Source organism: Macrosteles quadrilineatus, unplaced genomic scaffold, assembly GCF_028750875.1.
Source record: "Macrosteles quadrilineatus isolate MER2022 unplaced genomic scaffold, UCM_ALF_1.0 Scaffold_3__2_contigs__length_128488019, whole genome shotgun sequence".
NCBI lineage: Eukaryota > Metazoa > Arthropoda > Insecta > Hemiptera > Cicadellidae > Macrosteles > Macrosteles quadrilineatus.
The window spans coordinates 94,216,238-94,230,661 of record NW_026542596.1 but is presented as its reverse complement, the minus strand read 5'-3'; the positions used below and the strand labels follow the sequence as shown (position 1 = coordinate 94,230,661).

The following is a 14,424-nucleotide window of genomic DNA, read 5'->3' as shown; positions in this document are numbered from 1 at the left end:
AACAATACAGTTAGTGAGGGAAGGTAAAGAATAAAAATACTATTGCATGTCAAAGCTGTTTAAAAGGAATATGTTTCTTTTGGTATCTATAAAACTGATGTCGATATAGGCATTCTTTAGAGAGTTTATAGTGTTTTTGTAGACAAATTTATGTTTTCTAAAAATGTTTCTAAGCTAGAGAAATTTCTTATTCCTTCATTTTGTGTTCATCAAAAGTATTATCATGCTGAAAAATTACGGCAGCTTATTGTTTTCATGCTTTAAAAGTTGATTTTTGTATTTTAATCTAGTATAACAAATAAATGAACTGTTAACACACTTTTTAATATACAAAGTCTATATTTTGGCTTAAGCCTTCTTCAGGAACAATGACAAAAACAAAAAATAATGCGTTCATAAATATGTAGTCTTTATATAATTTAAGAAAAAAAAAGGTTAATAGCAACGATCACATAAGACCACATTGGTCTTATGTGATTGTTTGTTAATAGTTTATTTGTTTGTTTTACTGAAAAATCCGTTTGGTATTACTATGAAGAAACAATGTATTTTAATCTAGTTAGTTATGGAATTTTTGTTACAGGCTTATTATGCTGCTGTGTCGAGTAACTCATCGAGACCATCGAACCAAACAACAACCACAACAACAACTGAAGCGAGCAATCATCAACGAACAACTCCAACCCAGGCTCTAATGGGAGGAGTCAAAAGAGAGTCTCCACTAGACTTGTCTGTGAAAACTGTGAGACAGTCGGCCGACTCCACAGCCAAGGACGATGCGGAGAGTGCTTACTACGCCAGCATCCAGTCGCATGAGGCATTCCTTCGGGGAAAACTTCATCCAAAGACAGCAAGTCCGAGGAACTCCGTCCCACCTCTGCAGTTGCCATCGACCATTGTGTATCCTCACTTTGACAACCACGCTGTCAATCAAACCTCAACTGCTGGTGCACCAAAAGTCGATTTCCTTCCTAACTTCAATGCTCATCACAGTTCTTCATCAACAAATTCCAGGAACTTTCAAGATCCAAGTAAAAGACCTAGAAAAAGCTCAAATTCCCACGTTCCTAGTCCTCAGTACCCTCCTCAGGTCGGGAGTCTGCCCCACATGGGTAGTTTCAAGCGGAGTAGTTTACCTTCTGCTGCATATGATGACCCGAACAAACAATCTCAGTATTATCCGGCCACTGGGCCTCCTTCGCACAGATCGTCAGCAGCAATACCCAACCACGCATCTCACAACATGCAACCATCGTTTGGATCATCCAACAATCCCTATCCTTACGATCCTCTAAAGAGAGGTAGTTCTGCCAGGTACGATATGGTAGAAAGACACTCATCTTCATCATCATTACAATCCTCTTTAGAATCTAACTATCTTCTCGGTAAAAGACAGTCTTCTACAGACCTGAGACATCCGCTACCACCAAAAATCCCCAAAGTTGTTGATACTTGGAGACAAACGATAGATCAACAAATTGAGCAAAGACTCAATTCTTACGCTTCTTCCAGAGGTCACATGGTCAACGGTGTTTCTAAAGAAAGCAGTTTGCAGAACAGTTCTGGAATTCATCAACAGACATCTTTGTATACTTCTGCGTCCAAAGTTCAGACATCACACTCCAGCGCAACCCTTCCTTCCAGCAACAGCTTGATTAGAAGCTCAGCTATGTTCAGTCCTCAGCAGAACAATTCCAAGTCTAACCTTCCACCTCAACACTACCCGCACAGTTCACTACAGCAGTACATGGCCCAGGGCATACCACCGAGATCTGTGTCAGAAACTTACAACAATCTGTCGCAAGTGAAAGTTCCCTCCCTCCCTAGTAATGGGGCGGCGGACAAAAGAGTGCTCAGCATCTTGAGGAAACGCCTCGACACAAGAGAGGCGACAAACCAACTTGTCCAACAACAAATGCAGCAAGACAGAAACAAGATGTATTCCTCTAGAGGTTACCCTCAATCCTTGCCTGTGCCAACGCCTCAGGGAAGACACAACCTGCCTCCGTTTAATGCCTTGAACTTGGAGCGAAGTGCAGCAATCGCATATCCCAGCCAGAAGCTGCACATACCCAAGGCGATGGACTCTGTAGTTCCTGATCACTCTCAGAGCCATTACCCTCCCAGAGCTGATATTGTTCCGAGGTCACCATTGGCTCCTAGGGCCGATGTGTCTGCTAAACCTGTGGCAGAAAATGCTGCTGACTTTGACGGCCTTGCTGCATTCCTTGCAGCGAGAATACGCACAAAAGCTGAACTCAAACAGGTAAATAGAATTAAATGATTGTTCTTACACAGTTACGATTTTAATTATAATTTAAAACAGATTCTCTATTCTTTCAATTTGCTTTTTTGGCTATACAACTCAAAGAAATGAGAATTATGATCTTGTCCCATAAATGAAATTGTTATTGAAGGTAGCAAATATTGTACAACTGTTTTTAGAAGCCTGACTTGGGAATGTAGCTGTCTAAGTTATTAATATCAAGAAACAAAAAATGGAATGCATTAAACACAAAATTTTGAAGCTAGTGTGGTCTAATACATTTTTCATTCCTACCTAATCGTACTCCAATTGTTACTTAAAGTTTGCCCTATACATTTCTAACAGACAGAAAACTATTTTTTGCTTCCAAAATCTCTAAAACTGTTTTTTTTTTCTGATAGTTCAATAATTCATTATCTCTTGTCAAAGGACATTTTGTAAAGATAAAAACACATTATGATAACCTCTTAACTTAAAAATAACTGCTAGGGATTGACAGTTTTCATGGTCATTGATTTTTTGAACACATTTTTTGAACAATAGGTGAAACACATTTAGTTTTTCCTGCATGTGATTGAGTGATTGCCTGCTCAGTTTGTCTGTGATACAATCATGTTTTTGTCCCAGGTTGGACCATCAATGGAATCTCAGCCTCAGCATCCACCACATACTCCGCTGCCAGCCTCTACATCCCCCCGGGGCACCCCCGCCGTGTTCTCACCCCCGCTGCACTACCCTCCTCCTACAGCAGCGGAATTAGGTAACGTGACATTACTTACTTTACCTTACCTTTGTGGCCACTCAAACATCAGTAGGTTTTTGGCCTCACCAACAAGTCACCACCTCTCTCCGTCTTCCATCCATTCTGTCTCTGCAGCTTTCCTATGTTTCTTAGCACCTGGTCCTGCCATCTTAGCCGAGGTCGTCCTAGTGGTCATCTTCCTCGAGTTAGATTTTCAGACACCATTCTTAGCATAGAACCTTCGTCTCTTCTCTTCACATGACCAGCCCATCTCAGTCTCCTTCTTTTTATTTGTGCTATTATGTCTGGGTCTGTATAGATTTCCCTTATTCTTTGTTTTTTCTGATTCTCCACACACCATTTTCGTTGATGGGACCGTAAATAGTTCTTAGTATTTTATTTTCAAATACAATTATTTTATTTTCTTTGTTCTTTGTCAATGGCATTACTTACAACCTTAGAAATATAACAAGGTGAAAAATGAACTTACCCTAGTGTTAATTTAATTACAATTAATTACAGGTTCTCCCATGTTAAGTTTGTGTTTTTACTTTTATACTTTTCATTGAAATAAGAAGGTACGATAGCAAAGTTTTAAGATAATATGCTATGTTGTGTGACTGATGTGTTGTGTGACAGGTAAACGAACGCCAACATCCGAAAGTGGAGCCAGCAGTAGTGGTCACAGTGGCAGCAGTCCGTTGAAACATGTGAGAGACAAGTATGGAGTCAACTCTCCTAGGAGAAGGTCAGTGGAAACATGACATGTTTATATGTTCATTTACATGAAATATTCGTTTTCTGCATGTCAATTTCATGGCACAGAAGTCTACGGATCCATAATTTTATCTAACCTGTGCTACTGCAAAAAGAGCCTGAGTAGTTGCTGTAACTTCAGGTGTTCATGCTCATTACTACAACAACAAAAACTTGTGTAGTACCGCAAGGTTGAGATCATCTAATGGTTTTGATACCAATTTTATTTAATCCAATCCCTTGTGACTACATCTATACATGTTTTTTTTTATTCTTGAGTACAAAACCCCTGTAGTCACTGCAACTATTAGATTTGTTGACTGTAGGATGGATAAATTAATCTTGAATGTGCATAGGTATCAACATAATTACCAAATTTAAACAAAGCATCAGTTTAAGAACACGGTTTGTCTTAAAAACTGAACTTTATTTTTGTCCCATTAGAGCGATAGACACATGTGTACAATTCCCCTGCTCTTAATGGGTTTGTTTATGCATTAAACAATTTAAATTGCTATCTTTTAAAAGAATAAATTATTATGCTCAAGTAATTTTAAAGTCTAAACAACTGCCAATATTGGGAAATAAATGAATTCTTACCGATTCATAAAAATCCAAAATGTTTTATATTTATTTTGTATAAAAGATTTGTTACGTTAGTACGGAAATCAACATGTATGGCTCAATATTTAAAGCAGGTGTAAGTTCTAATTATGTAATTTGATTTAATTTTATGTAATTTGAGTTTACATGAGGTCAATATACAATTTTGGCTTAACAAAAAAAAGTTCATCCATGGTTAGTTCTCTACTCAGCAAACATCCTCCATTATAGGACTGTTTTTCATAGATTGTTCGGAGAGCCGAGTGAGAGTGTGATGGCAGCCAGGGAGGCCGGACTGCGCAGCTCCTCCGAGACCTCCGTTTTTGACTTCCGAGAGTCTGACTCCGAGGGAGAGTTGGGCTCGGAGAGGCAGAGTCTGACGGACATGCGCAAAGACAGAGACAGGAGACTACAAGAGAGACACCAGACCTCACCTGAGGTGCCTCAGGTATGTTACTTGTCTGCTAGAGATGGGAAATATTGTTACTTTGCAATACTAGTCAGGAACATTCCTTTGCTTTTGGTGATAGAAGAAGCAATTTGCTTATTTTTCTCTCCTCCAAAAACAAACCCACAAGACGTCAATTATAGTCCGTTCACAAAGTTTAGGCTGTTAAAGGAAACGTTTCCTGGTTTCCCCCAAATGTAGACATCAGCTGATCAGCTGTCGGCTGTAGTTTCAATGTTAGGGTGAGATGGAGGGGAATCAAATCAAATCAATTTATTGACACAAATAACGTTACATTAGGTGCTTAAAGCAGTAACTGGTGTCTTGTCAATTACATAAATCTTAATAATAAAATACAATGGAAAAAAACATTTTACATCAAATATAGAAAATTACAATAACAATAAAAATGTGAATGAAATGTGGGATGAAATCACTTCCCCTCAAACCACATAAATTGTGTGAACGGAGTTTTTGTGTTACTTACAGTTGATTGTTCAAAGTTGTGATCTCAGAAGGTGGGTGATTGGTGGGAGTCTTACCAGTGACTCAGTTGATATAATGTTTAATGTTTGTATACAATGTAGAAACTAAAAGATGCAATGAATTTTCACTGTACCTTAGGCGTTTAATTACAAATACGTTGAGTAACAAAAACTTACTAAGCTTCATTCAAATCAATAACTAAATACTTTGAAAAGTGGGGATAGGTTTTAGATAATAATAATGATGATGATGATTTGTTTTGCAGGTCTGTGACAGTGAGCCCATCGATGACACATTCTGGAGTGGAATGTGCGATCAGTTTGTGACGCAGTTAGAAAAAGGTGGAAACAAAGTTAGGAAGCGAGGAAGAAAGAAAAAAGCTGAACCTGTTGAAGAATTTGGGATGTTTGAAACAACAGAGGATGCGCTTAGGGCGTTTTATGACATCAAGCCGGAACCTTCCTCAGTCAGTATCAAACCAGAACCTGCTGCCACTACAAAGGAAGAAGAATCATCCCTTGTTCCAAAGTCGGAAGAACCTTCTAGTACTGTCACCAAGCAGGATCAATTGGAAGTTAAGAATATAAAATTAGAAATAATAGAAGACGAAGAGCTGGAAGAAAGAATAGAGGAAAATACTGCAGTCGAAGAAAAAAGTTTACCACCACCCGTCCAAAAGATTAAAATTGAAGATGAATCTTCAGATGAAGATGCTCCTTTGGCTTTAAGACAATTTGAACTGAAAAAATCTTTTGTAAAATTAGAAAATAGTTCAGAAAATGACTGCATTGTTACAAAAGACTCCGAAAATGACAAAACTTCTTCATTGACAGATAAAACGGACAAAATAAAAAGTGATGGTCCAAAACAGAAACTTACCAAAAAAGATCTTAGTGATAGTGAAGCGGAATCTAGTAGCGATGAAAATTGTGAATCTGTCGCTAAACGACTGAGAATGAGAAAACCCAAAGAAGAATCTGTAAAGGGAACTAAAAGGAAAACTAGATCGAAAGAAAAAGACACCAAAGAAAAGGAAACCAGTGAAAAAGAAAATTCTCTGGACAGATCTACTCCGCAGAAAGGTGGAAGGAGGAAGAAAGATAAGGAGGAGAAGAAAAAATCATTTTTTGGAGATGGTTCAGAATTTAGACCTGGGTGGGAAGCTGAAGTTTATCGCTACAAGAGATCCCTGAGAATGCCTACAAGTCTGATAAATATTGCAGGTCCGCAAAGCTGGCCAAGTCCCAAGCTGTCAGTGTCTCTGCCAGATCTAGACCCTGACTCTCCAATGACTTTGGACTCTGAAATATCAATGCAAACTAAGAAGTTGGAAAGTGATGGTGAATCAACACCTAGAAAATCAAAATCTCCCGTCTCAATTAAAACAAAATCCCAAAAGAAAGGAGAAGAAAAAGCAGTAAAGGAAGGCGAGGAAGATTCTTTCCTCAACAGGTTAATACAGCGTTATGGTGGAAAGGGTAAAAAGTCATTAAGGAAAGGTGTGGAGAAAGACAGCTCCAAGGAAAGGAAAGGTCCCAAAATAATTCCTCAAAGTAACGAACTCCAGTTACTACCAACCCCGAGTTTGGATTGTATCGTTAAGTCATCACCTTTGAAAAAGACAGAAGCACAATCTAAACAGTCTAAAGGTAAAAAACTGTCTAAAGACGAGGATAAACCAGTTGATAGTGAGATCAAGGAGTCAATATTTTTGGGATACTTCCGCAAGAAGACAGTCGCTGATTTCAGCAACGTTTTTGCAAAACACAACGGCGGATTTGCAACCGAGCACGAGCTACCTCCGATAATGCTCAAGTCTAGAACTAGAACGCAGACGAGAATTCTAACACAGCGAGCGACAATCAGAGAAGTGTTCGGTGAAGACAGACCTGCCTCAGCACCACCTGCAGGATGTCGAGAAGACAATGAAGAAAATGACAAAACAGTGGAGGAGAAGAAGACTAAAAAGACTGAGAAGAAGTGTAAAGCACTTCTCAATAAACGAAACAGTACAAGTGGAACCAGGCCTGGGCTTAGGAGTGCTGCAGTGCTTAGAAGTAACAAAGCCGTCTTGAAGTCAAAACAGCAACTACTTCAAGGAGGGGAAAGGAGGAAGAGGAGTAAAGATCTAATCAAAGCTTTCAAAACGAATAAAAAACCCCGGCAAGAGACAAAAATCAAGGAGGAACCTGAGGACGAGGTTACGATTAAAAGTGAGCCTAGTGAAATATCTCTTCAAGATGAAGTGCCTGTTCTTGTGAGTGAGAAAAGATTAAAATTACGAACAGTAAGAAGGAAACTGAAATCATCTGGTTTTGACTACATTAGGAAAAAGAAGAAGCAACAGCAAAAGAAAGATGGAGATACTGACTCGGTGAAGGAAAAGAAGACAAAGGTAAGAAAATGACCTTATTCTGTAAAACTAAGTACTTAATGTGGTCTGATTTGATATTTGCAACCCATAAATACACTACCAGAATAAATCCTTGACTGGAACTCGTTGTACAGTAGACTGCCTCTTATCCGGACACCTTTTAACCGGACTACACTCTGCAGTAGTTGCATCTCTTTAACCGGACAACTTTTATCAGCCTATCGATTTAACCGGAATGAATCGGCAGTAAGTGTGCTGTACTGAAACGACTTTTCTTGTGGGATTTATTCGTTTTAGTTTTTGAATGATACTGTGTCATGCACGGTGTTGTTGGTCGCGTTAATTCAGAACGTACTTTCAATTGTGGTTGTTGAACGTTTGTACCGAACGTTAAAGCTCATTATATTACCGTATATTGTCCAGTAAATACTGCTGTTTAAGTGTTTATGATGTTAACATGATTCCCCATATATTATTAGTGTGTTTGATAATGATTGACAAATATAGGTGTAAAGTTGTGACGGTTGAACAAACGCTTAATGCCCTTGAACGCATGGATAAAAGATAAATGGGAAAATATAATTTTAGGGGATGTTGGTTTAGTCTGTAAAAGAGGGAATAGGCTATACTGTAAAAGTAAAAGTGGTTTCCAACAAAAAAATATTTTTGGGTGTAAAATATTAGTTTATGTCAATATCCACCATGCTTCAGTGGGCCATTGATCTAAAGATTTAAGTATTAACCAAAAGTCGTGGAGATTTGAATAGCTTAAACATTATATTGTTATCAAATAGAAATATACTCTCAAGACACATTTAAAGTTATTTTACAATTCAATTTCTAAGTGATTTTAAATTTGTGTTAACAGACTATAGCACTCAAACAAAATCTTGAGTCTGAAGAAGACATCCAAAATGAAATAAAAGGATGGGTGATCAACAAAGGATTAGGAGAGACAATTCTGCACAGAGCGGCAAGACTGGGCTATACGGTGAGTGGTCACTTGGAATATTGTATTAGTAAAACCTCAATTTCTTTCTCAGAAATAGTATTTAGCCGGATTGTAGGAGGGCCCAGATTATAAATAATTTAAAGCCTTTGAACTCTACTGGCGCATTAATCCGCTGTCATTTCTGCATACTAAATTAAACACTAAGAGTAGCCCTCAGGGACACTAATACTTTAACCGATAACTACATTGTCCTTGTGAGAGTCCCTATAGCATAAAGGGGGTGAAATATGCCTGATATGAACTGCTATTGAGATAACGATGGTAGTTTTCAGTTTTCATCTAACTCAATACTGGTGACAACAAAAATTACTTTTCTTATTGATGAGACCTGTGAGCAAGCAATTAAAATCTCAAGAGCATGTCTTACATATATTACTTTTTGGACAGCTGTCAAAGATTTAATATTGCGAGTCTCATTAATTTTTCTCTGAATAATTTTTGTACCCACCCTTGGGTGCTGATGGATTTTTGGATTAAGGTTAAATTGTTATTATTTTTGGGTGGTTTTCTTTGACTGATTGATTGTTGTGTTGGTAACAGGACATTGCAGCGTACTGTCTAGAGAAGATGGATCACAACCCCTCACCTCGGGACAACGCAGGGTACACTCCGCTACATGAGGCTTGCTCCAAGGGTAGGCTAGACATAGCGAGGCTGCTACTGCTGTACGGGGCTGACGTCAGCGACAGTGCACAGGGAGGCATCAGGTGAGGAGAAAATGTCATGATGATTAAAAACTGATATCAGTTGTGATGCTAAGCCCAACTGGTACTAGCAATAGCTTATCATTAGTTTTAGATGAACAAATGTGGATACTTTCTGCTCTTTGTTGCCTTACAACGATCTGATTTGAAAGAAAGAGAGAGAAAGTTGTCTTCTTGGAATTGAAGAATTAACTGGAAGAGCTGACAACTGTAAAATGCCGCACTCTCTCCCCAACCTTCCTTGGTTAAAAATGCTGTGACAGTAGAATATTCTTTTACAATGTAAAGTTTTGTGTTTCTTCTAATAGGCTTCATCGGGCTCTTCTCATTCAGGTAAGCTTGCTATCCTCACAAAATATGCTAAAATATAAGTTGTATCCAGGAATGTAAATTCATATTGAATTATTATGTTGCAGGCCACTCCACGAGGCCGCGGAGAACGGTAACTTGGAGTTGATCCGGTTGTTGTTGTCGTACGGAGGAGACCCTCTACTGGCCACATACTCTGGGCTGACTCCGATCTCTCTGACTTACAATCATCCAGATGCGAGACTTCTGCTGCAACACCACCTGGCCGATGTGCAAGGACAGGTGGCGCCTCCGTGGCAGATACAACTTACTGGTGAGTCACATCACAACACACCAGGGAGGATGAGTGAGACAGGGTTGAACGAATGAGATGGAATTAAGCTTGGTGGTGTTGATGACTAAGATCAGCTGGCCATAGAGCTTCTGACTTTTTACAGGATCAAACTAACGGCCCTCATACTACCACCAGGCGATCATAACCACTCAGCTTCTACTTTTCTTGCTTGAGTCGCTTGCAAGACAAAGGGGCATATCATTTGTTCTTAAGTTGCTTCCTCTTGCAAGCGTTGACTTGTCACAACCCATCTTAAATCAGTTTACATATAAGTTGAATTGTAGACACTCGCTTATTGGGCCAGTTTTAGACTGCGGTGATTCCGCGTTAAAGAAAATAGAAAATTATTTAGGGTTTTGTAAAAGTTGCTGTAGTTTTTAAGATGGGAATACCGCCTAAATAGAGCAGTTTAACCAATCACAAACATGTTTAACGCCAGTGCTGATGAAGTCGAACTTGGCCAAACACCTTATTGAGTGCCAAAATTTGGCTTAAGCGGAATCATTGAATGTGCCAGATGATTGGATATATGCTAGGGCCTGTTATTATTGGACAAAACACAATAAACTACTAATATAAGTGATGGTTTTAGCAGTGTCTCTTTGTAGAGGAGTGTAATGTTTATTACACTACTGTATTACTGCTACACTACTGTGAAATGACCTGTTTTCGTTACATGTTTATAACCTGTGAAAATTCATCATTACATTGTTTACTATGGCAAAAAAATGTTACTATGCTAAAGTAATGTTAACTATCTTTTTTGGATTTTGCGGACTTGAACAAACAAAGATTTGTTATTGTTTTGTCAATTGTTTTAATTTTCAACAATTAAAAATGTACAACCAAAGTAAATATTTACTTAAAAATTGAAGTTAAACCCTGAAAAATGGTATGAGTTTTGTTATTACAAAACTCTTGAATATTTTCAAGAAAATACAATGGTCATCTCAAAAGCAAGTTACTCCTATTTCCAAAATAAATAAAAAAGCCTAATTTGATTTAAAAAGGGTATATTTTAAAAGATACATACATAGACTATTTTTCTATGTAGTCACCATCTTTTTCAAGGCATTTTTGATAACCTGGCAACAGTTTTTTTAGTCCAGCATCATGCCAGTCTGCCGCCATTTTGGTTAGCCATTGTTCCACCTCCCGTTTCAGTTCGTCTTCGTTTTCGAAGCGCTTCCCGCCTAAATGCCGCTTCAACTCCGGGAAGAGATGAAAGAAAATCACTCGGCGCCAAGTCAGGAGAGTAAGGTGGATGCCCGAAAACATCCCATCGGAAGGATTCCAGAAGGTCTTGTGTTTGACTGGCGGTGTGTGGGCGAGCATTGTCGTGAAACAAAAACACTGTTTTGGTCACTTTCCCCTCCTTTTGTTCTGTATCGCCCTTCTCAGCTTACGTAGCACTTCACAATAACGTTCAGCTGTAATTGTTTCCCCCCTTGGCAGGTAATCAATCAACAATACTCACTTAGAGTCCCAAAAGATCGTTGCCATGACCTTGCCAGCTGATTAGACGACTTTTGCCTGTTTTGGAGTAGACTCGTCTTTTCCCTTCCACACCATGCTCTGCCACTTGCTTTCGGGCGTCCAAATGTGCACCCAAGTCTCGTCCTCGGTTACTATCCTGTTGAATAGGCCATCTCCCTCATCATCAAAAAATTGTTGGAACTGGAGAGCAGCATCAACCCTCTGCTCCTTATGCCTTTCTGAAAGAAGGCGTGGCACCCATCTTGCACAGACTTTTGACAAACTGAAATCGTCCTAAATGATTCTGTGAAGCGACGCACAACTAATTTCAACATTTGGAGGAAGCTGTGTAATGATTTCATCCAATGTCAAGCGCCGGTCGGTGTCAATGACCTTGCGGACATCTTCAACAACAGTCAAAGCGTGGGAAGTGGACGGGCGGCCACTTCGCTGTTCATCGTGTAACGATATTCGTCCATCAATAAACGATTGACGTCAGCGGGAAACCAGTGGCCTAGACATCACATTTTCACCATAAACACTGCACAATTCTCAATGAATTTCACTTGCATTTTTATTCTTTGCAGTCAAAAATCTAATTACTGCACAGATTTAACAATCGGCGGTGGGAACAAGTGGTGTCTCCATGATGGCCGGAGCGATACTGGAGGGGCGAGTGCCGTAGGCGGCCATTTTTACAGTGTTGCCACTACATCCACACGAAAATTCCCCGCGACTCCCAGCTTTCTAGCGCTCGATGCTGTGATTTAAAACAAATGTGTAACTTACTTTTGAGACGACCCTCGTAGTTAGTCTTTGTAGTGTAGCAAAAAGTAACGTTCAAAACACAAGTGAAAGTGGGTCTATACCTATTCTCAACCATATTAAAGTGCTTGAAAAATCTCTAAATTACTTTCTGTTTCTACTTTTGTTATGAAATACCAACGCCATTGTTTAAAGGTCAACGTGTTTCTTGAGTTTTGATAGCATCACAGGCAAACAAAAACATTTAGGTTACAGAATTACTATACTCTCTATTGTAAATAGTAACTTTTGACAACTGTCTGTGATTGTCAGGATTATTATGTTTTCATTATATTGTGTTCTTTCTGGTTTGTTAGCCCTTAGTGCTAAATGTTTTATATTTTGTTGATTCTGGTGAAAGTTGTGTAAGACAGATGAGATGTGAGTTTTAACACATTTTTCTATTACAGATGCTACATTGCTGGGCAACAACCCCCTGGAAGGTCCGCCGTCGCCTGAGCCCGCAGAGCTGGAGACGGAGGTCGAGGAGGCAGAGCTGGGTCTGCCGCATCTCTACCAGCTGCTGGGGGAGCCGCTCTCCGACCGCTGGGTCCTGTTCCAGGAACTTTGTCCCGTGCTGCGTGTCAAGACACGCGAGGCATTGCTCAAACAGCTGGGACCCAACCACCGAGGAGACTTCCGCGACCTCAAGATGACAGAGTTCTACGACATGGCACGCTGCTGTAGCATTCTCGGTGTCGGAGACTTCATCCTCAACCCAAAAGCGCACAAAGTAACTCTCGTCAAATACTCGGAACGAGTTCGGGCACTGCTCAACTCAGAAAAGACAATTATAACGCGGTGACCTTAACTATAAGCTGATGACGGGTGAATACTGAGTGATATAGTCCCTAGTGTTATGTGGCTTGTAATTGTACGTTTACGACTGATAGTTTCCTGTTTAAGGATCATAAATATGAATTTAATTGTGAATTATAAGTTAGTGTAACATTTTTAATCATTACTTTAAAATCACAGTTTAAAATGCTGCAACTAAAATTCAAGCTTTGCATTTCAATTTGTATTGGTTTCTTATTTCAAACATACTTTTTTAACATAATGTTTAAATTGCTAATTTGTAAATCCATACTTGGTTTGTACTAAGAACAATAAGATTAGGTTGCATCAACTAAAATGTATTCAGTGAGCATATTGTTCCCTATTACTAAAGACATTGGAAGTGTATAAGGAACAAATATTTTTATTAATATTGATTTTATAGCCTTAAATAAAATGGTGCGAAGTTAGTGCAATTGTCCTAATAGCCAAACTCGAGTTGTTATTTAGTTTTAATGTATAGTTTAAATAGTGTTTAACATTTTATAAAAACTTTTCATTGTAAATTATAGAACGGATGTAGATATGTAAAGTATTGTAAATAAGCGATGATTTTAGTTTGCTTTCAGAAATGTATATATTTATGTATATATGAATCTATTTTGGTAGCTGCTTTTTCCATTCTACGTAATGAAAGTTGTGATTTCCTTGAACTTGTGTCATGACATGTTATTCTGCGCTCGGCTAGTTTATGTGTATTTACGATTGTTTATGTACTGTGATGTTTTATCTTACGACAGTTTGGAGACGCGAGGGTTGCTCTCAGGGCTAGAGATTATTGAACTTAAGAAAGAAACTGTTAAATGTTGTTATGTATTTCTTTTGTAAGTAAATGTTTCCTAGTGAGATTATTTTATCATAGTATTTTTATGTTGTATCTGCTTTGTGTCATGAGGGTTTCGGTTGCAAGAGTGAAATTAATGTTGGCATCTACGAATCAAATATTTATACAATGAGTTCTAAAATTATCAGATTCAAGACTAGGCCTATACCAATTAATTGTATGGATAAAAAATTCTTCCATACTATAAAATGTAGTTTTTATATTTTTGGTTTTATTTTACATAGCGATTTGTTATATCCTTTGTAAATAATTATTTGTTTATTGTACTTTAGTTAGGAAATTTTGTTATCTTCTTTTTTAATAATAAATCTGTGATGAAATTTCAATGTTATCGATGTTAAATAGTGTGCAATTTTTATTGTTTATACATCAATGTAAATTTCAGATAAAAGAGTATTTGAAGATGTTCTATGAGGCATTGCAATTGTA

At 38.4% G+C, this 14,424-nt stretch overlaps 1 protein-coding gene across 2 annotated transcripts in view; it reads left to right on the top strand.

Annotated features, from left to right (window-relative positions):
* Nucleotides 1-14,405, top strand: part of LOC128988569 (uncharacterized) — a 196,664-nt gene extending 182,259 nt beyond the window's left edge. For both annotated transcript variants that reach the window (XM_054409962.1, XM_054409963.1), the window contains 9 exons: nt 584-2,266; nt 2,894-3,026; nt 3,648-3,756; nt 4,614-4,815; nt 5,567-7,696; nt 8,544-8,666; nt 9,228-9,394; nt 9,808-10,013; nt 12,725-14,405. In XM_054409962.1, coding sequence (XP_054265937.1) covers nt 584-2,266; nt 2,894-3,026; nt 3,648-3,756; nt 4,614-4,815; nt 5,567-7,696; nt 8,544-8,666; nt 9,228-9,394; nt 9,808-10,013; nt 12,725-13,119 — 5,148 coding nt within the window. In that variant the 3' untranslated portion in view covers nt 13,120-14,405. The remainder of the gene's footprint in view (nt 1-583; nt 2,267-2,893; nt 3,027-3,647; nt 3,757-4,613; nt 4,816-5,566; nt 7,697-8,543; nt 8,667-9,227; nt 9,395-9,807; nt 10,014-12,724) is intronic.
* The last annotated feature ends 19 nt before the right edge of the window (nt 14,406-14,424 follow it).